At 42.8% G+C, this 4,733-nt stretch overlaps 1 protein-coding gene across 1 annotated transcript; it reads left to right on the top strand.

The window, feature by feature from the left end:
* Positions 1-1,917: 1,917 nt before the first annotated feature.
* On the top strand, positions 1,918-4,411 carry LOC109773849 (uncharacterized). The gene is made up of 4 exons (XM_020332574.4): positions 1,918-2,238; positions 2,459-2,568; positions 3,789-3,931; positions 4,154-4,411. Exons 1-4 carry the CDS (start codon positions 2,088-2,090, stop codon positions 4,194-4,196), a joined length of 447 nt encoding a protein of 148 aa, XP_020188163.1. The 5' UTR covers positions 1,918-2,087; the 3' UTR covers positions 4,197-4,411.
* The last annotated feature ends 322 nt before the right edge of the window (positions 4,412-4,733 follow it).

Raw genomic sequence — 4,733 nt, 5'->3', positions numbered from 1 at the left:
TCTTTTTTTTTTACTTTAAAGTGCATTGAGAAGATAGAAATGCATTTTTTTGTGAACAAATTTTGAATGTCCAACGTACACTTATTCATAAGCGGAAGGAGTATGTTTAATAGTTACAAACATATGCAAGATTGTGGATTTGTTGTGCCCAATACTAAAGTACCCTCTATCTCATCCATCCAGTTTGCCTCAAGATCTGTGTTATTCTTATATAAAAATTTCTCCTTATTGTTTCTGCAAAATAAGAGAACATTTTGACAGTGAAACTTCGCAAGTCAACTATACACAAGTGTCACTCATTGTATAAAATATTTTTGATTTATGAAACATAAATTTGTCAAATTTCAAATTTTGAATGAGTGCGCCAAAAAATCCAAAAACTTTTCTCTACATAGTAGTACTTGTGTGATGTTGATCTGCAAAGTTTCGAGTTGAAATGTTCTTTTATTGGGGAGAAACAAAAAATAAGTTTGCTTACATAAACTTTGATGAAAATGGAGGCGAGAATAGAAGGTACACTGGTATGATGGTATAACCAGAACTTTTCCATATGCAATCACAACAAAAACCAACCGTGTGTTTCAGTAGTATTACATCCAATCGATCCTAAAAGTTGTCAATTTGTGCCAATGGCCTTCCTTGTTTGGCTCCCAGTCCGATTGTCCGTAGCAAAGAACCCACTCTTCAGCTGGTCCGACCTCCTCCATTTGCGTGTAGCGCTTCAATATGCTCGCACGACAAACTTGAACAATCTTTGCCACATAAGGATTCAAGTCTGACGTCTTCACAACATTTTGGAGTCCTCCGAATAGGCCCTGGATCTCAAGTTTCTTCTCTTGGAGGTTGAGCTTCTTGTCTTGCATCTTCATGAAGATGCCAAACACATGTGTCTTCTTTCCCTCCTTTAGCTCATTGCGCGCGACACATGCCTCCTCTTTCTTCTTCATTATGTTCTCGAACTTCTCTGTCATCTTGGTCACCACCCATTCTTGCCTCTCCTTCTCGTCCTCTCATTTGCTCCCCGGTTCCTAATCACCTTCTGGGCCGGAGGAAGCCCATCTTGTGTTAGAACGGTTGAATCACCACCTTCATCTTCATTGACCATGGCGGTCTTGACGAAATTGGCAATCAAACCGGCCCATTTGCTTTGCTCATTCAACTTCAACCAATAATGCATATAGATGAAGTGCTTCTACTCCATCTTCAGGTATAACGTGCATGCACGTACGGGCTAGCAAAGGAAAACAATGGATGTCAAAAAGTTACGACATTGATCAAATCAATGAAATGACCAACACAGAGAGCAACAGACCACAAAACTTACGAGATCTTGGATTAACACGCCACTTGGCCACAGGTTATGCACTTGTTTGTAAAAGCCGCAAAACTTTTTGTCGCCCTCTTCAATGTTGTACCATCGATGGCTGAGCGACTTTGAATTACGCTGACGGACCACTTCCTAGCGGTAGGGGATCATAGCGCCTTTTGCTCATCAAACCAAATATGCATACTTTGCCAAAGTGCTACACCCTTTCGCTATGTACCCTAAAACAGCCGATACTAGTGACCAACCATGTCTCACACAACAATTCATCCTCTTTTCAGAAAAAATTTAGTCACCAGACGGCCACCGCTGGCCGGAGTAATTAACCAAAAACTACCACTTTCCAGATATGTATCCCAGATAACTATCACTTTTTTAGTTTGTCTTAAAACCTACCAGTTGGATGCTAAAAATCCGCTAAAAACTACCACATTAGTTGGTTGCCATTTGGGGGTTTTAAACCCGATTATGACGTGTCTGACCCACAAGTTGGCACAGTAGTCAACTCCATTTAGGTTGACCGTGTAACCCAGGTGGCCCACAAGTCAGTGCTGACATGGTTATAGCTGGCGTGCCGTGCCTCTGGCACGCTTTAGCCCAGGCCAGGCCAGGCCATCCGGCCCATCTGGCCAGGTTTGGTCTCGTCTTCCTCGCCTCGCCTTCTTCTCCTCTCAATCTCGACCCAATCATCAGTCTAGCTAGCTAGGGTTTTTGCCCCTAAACCAAGACTCTCTCAGCTCTCGCGCCCGCTCGACCAGCGCGGATGGGGAAGGACGGGAAGGGGAAGGAGGCCAAGGGGAAGGGCAAGCAGGCGGCCGGCTCCTCCGACGACGCCGGAGGCGGCAAGGGAGGCAAGGGCAAGGGCAAGGGCGGCAAGGGAGGCGACGACCTCGGCACCTGCACCTTCGTCAAAGGTATCACGGATCCCTTAACTGTCGATCCCGCGAGATTAGGATGAGAATCTTAGGGTTGTGCCTTGTGGCTGGATTCGCCTGTGATGCTTCGTTTAAGAAATTAGCAGGGCTGCGAGGTCGAGATTGGATGCTTGAGCGAAAGGCTTATTGGATTTGGATATTGTTTTGAAATTGTGTCCTCTTTTGTGGTAACTGTTGCGTTGCTGTCCTGTGCTTGCAGCTAGGCACGTGTTGTGCGAGAAACAGGGGAAGATCAATGAGGCGTACAAGAAGCTGCAGGAAGGCTGGTTGGACAACGGGGACAAGGTCCCTCCTGCTGAGTTTGCCAAGGTAAGCGGCAGATTGATAAGCCCTGGTGAATACATCTCAGCTTTTAAACTAATGTAGCATGCTTAAAGGAATATGCTTGAGATTAGTCAGGAATTAACTGAACCTCAGATTATCGGTGGAATTCACTGTCTGCAATTTGCATTCCACACGCATTTTTCAGCTGTTTTTGTTAACGAGATGTCATTTAGGGCTCTATGATTTACCTGTATTGTACCTCCTGAACCAGAGGTGTTCCTCTGCTGCAGTTAGATAAAGCAATCCACAAAATGTATTTACATGTTTTGTTCCATGTATGGTTCTAACTCCTTCGTCATGGTACCTGAAAGTTGGATACATTGTCACCTGTGTTGAATTCATATGACCTGTGTGGTAATTTAGTAATCTCGTCGTCTATTGAGAAGCACAAATAGTGTTTATGTGAAGCAAGTCAAAAATTCCTTACTTCTAATCCTGTTGCATGTTCATATTGTTGCCTGAGATTGAGCTATTGGATTATAGTTGACCTTGATGTGGCAAAAGGTGTTGGTACCAAAAATCGCCAGGCATGGTTGGAGAACTGGCATATATGATTAGTACTGCCTAGTGGTGATGCCAATTCCAGACTAGTAATAGGCCTGATCATCTGAGTAGCTAACCAAAGGACTATACCAGAGGACCTTGAGAACTTTTACTAAGTCAGGATCAAGCTGTTCTCATTAAGAAACGAGTATAACCAACAAATTCTTTTTTTCTCCTTCTCAGATAATACTTTGTAATACTGTCTTGATTGTGCAGAAGTTGGAATAAATCCCTCTGGTGCATAGTCTTGTAAGCAAATTGGGTTTTTTGAAACTTGAAAACTGGCAGGCTAAGATGTCTAGTAATATACTTACTTGTGTTGCCTGTAAATGCTGGATCTGTGAATATCTGTTACAATTGGTAAATGCTAATGGATTAAGTCTGCTGAGAGCAGGTGTTAGTCATAGTTGTGAATGCACCTTCTGTGAGGTTTGTGAATTACTAAGGACATGCCTGTGCTACCTGGTCCAGTTATGTACAGGACATCAAATGGAAAACTATCTACCTAGAAAATTTACCTTCATTTTCAAATTAATATTCTGCTGTGTACAGTACAATTCTTAAACTTGTTGCCTGTAGACTGTATGCTGTATTCCGTACGCTATTAAATACCATGAATAATATTTCATTTGACTTACATAGCTGTTTTTCTGATACTTCAGGTAGCCCAAGAATTCTCTGAATGCCCATCAGGAAAGAAAGGTGGGGATCTTGGATGGTTCCCGCGTGGCAAAATGGCTGGTCCTTTCCAGGAGGTTGCGTTTAACACACCTGTGGGAGCTACTAGTGCACCATTCAAGTCTACGTATGTCAACTGTCACCGTTTCTCTTCCATACTTGGCTTATAGATCATGCAGTAGCAATGCTCTTTTGGACTAATACTTCGGATGCTATATATTACCTATTTATGGATAAAGAGAAATGCTCGGATCCTAGCCTGGATTATTACCTGAAGATTTGCTCCTTTAAATTCTCACTAAATCGGCTTTTTCCACATACTTACACAATGTCTGTTTGCTCCATGCAGGCACGGGTACCACTTCATCCTCTGTGAAGGCAGGAAGAACTGATATGAAAGTATGCTTCAGGTTTGGAATGCAAGCACCTCGGGATACTATGGGATGCAAATGCCCCCCCGTGTCTTCTCTGTTGACTCAATAAGCGTTGTGCCTGGACATGTGTACTCGAGCTACTATTATGCTGTCCCAAACTAGAGTTACTCAGAAATTGTGCTTGCTACAAGTAACCTGATATGATATATATGTTTGGGATAAGCTGAGATTTAGCTTGTGTTCCTCTTTTATGGTAAAACAAGAGAATGTGTTCCCTTTGCGGATGGCCATCGGTTCAGGGGATGCTCATCTCTATTTATATTTAGCATTGTTGAATGGGGTCCCTTTGCGGGAGGGTGATAAAAGTATCTTTATAAAATATGCTACATACTCCCTCGGTAAACTAATATAGGATGTTTTAGAGACGTCAACATTGGTTTACAGAGGGAGTACTAAAAACCTGTGGAAGCTAGGAATTTGAAGGGTTTTCTTATCTTGAAATTGAAGGTTCCGATTCTCGCAGCGCCACTTGATATAGGAGAAGCATGTTTGCTC

Source organism: Aegilops tauschii, chromosome 5 (genome assembly GCF_002575655.3).
Source record: "Aegilops tauschii subsp. strangulata cultivar AL8/78 chromosome 5, Aet v6.0, whole genome shotgun sequence".
Classification (NCBI taxonomy): Eukaryota; Viridiplantae; Streptophyta; class Magnoliopsida; order Poales; family Poaceae; genus Aegilops; species Aegilops tauschii.
Note: the sequence above shows the minus strand (reverse complement) of the source record. Positions and strands in the feature narration are given on the sequence as shown.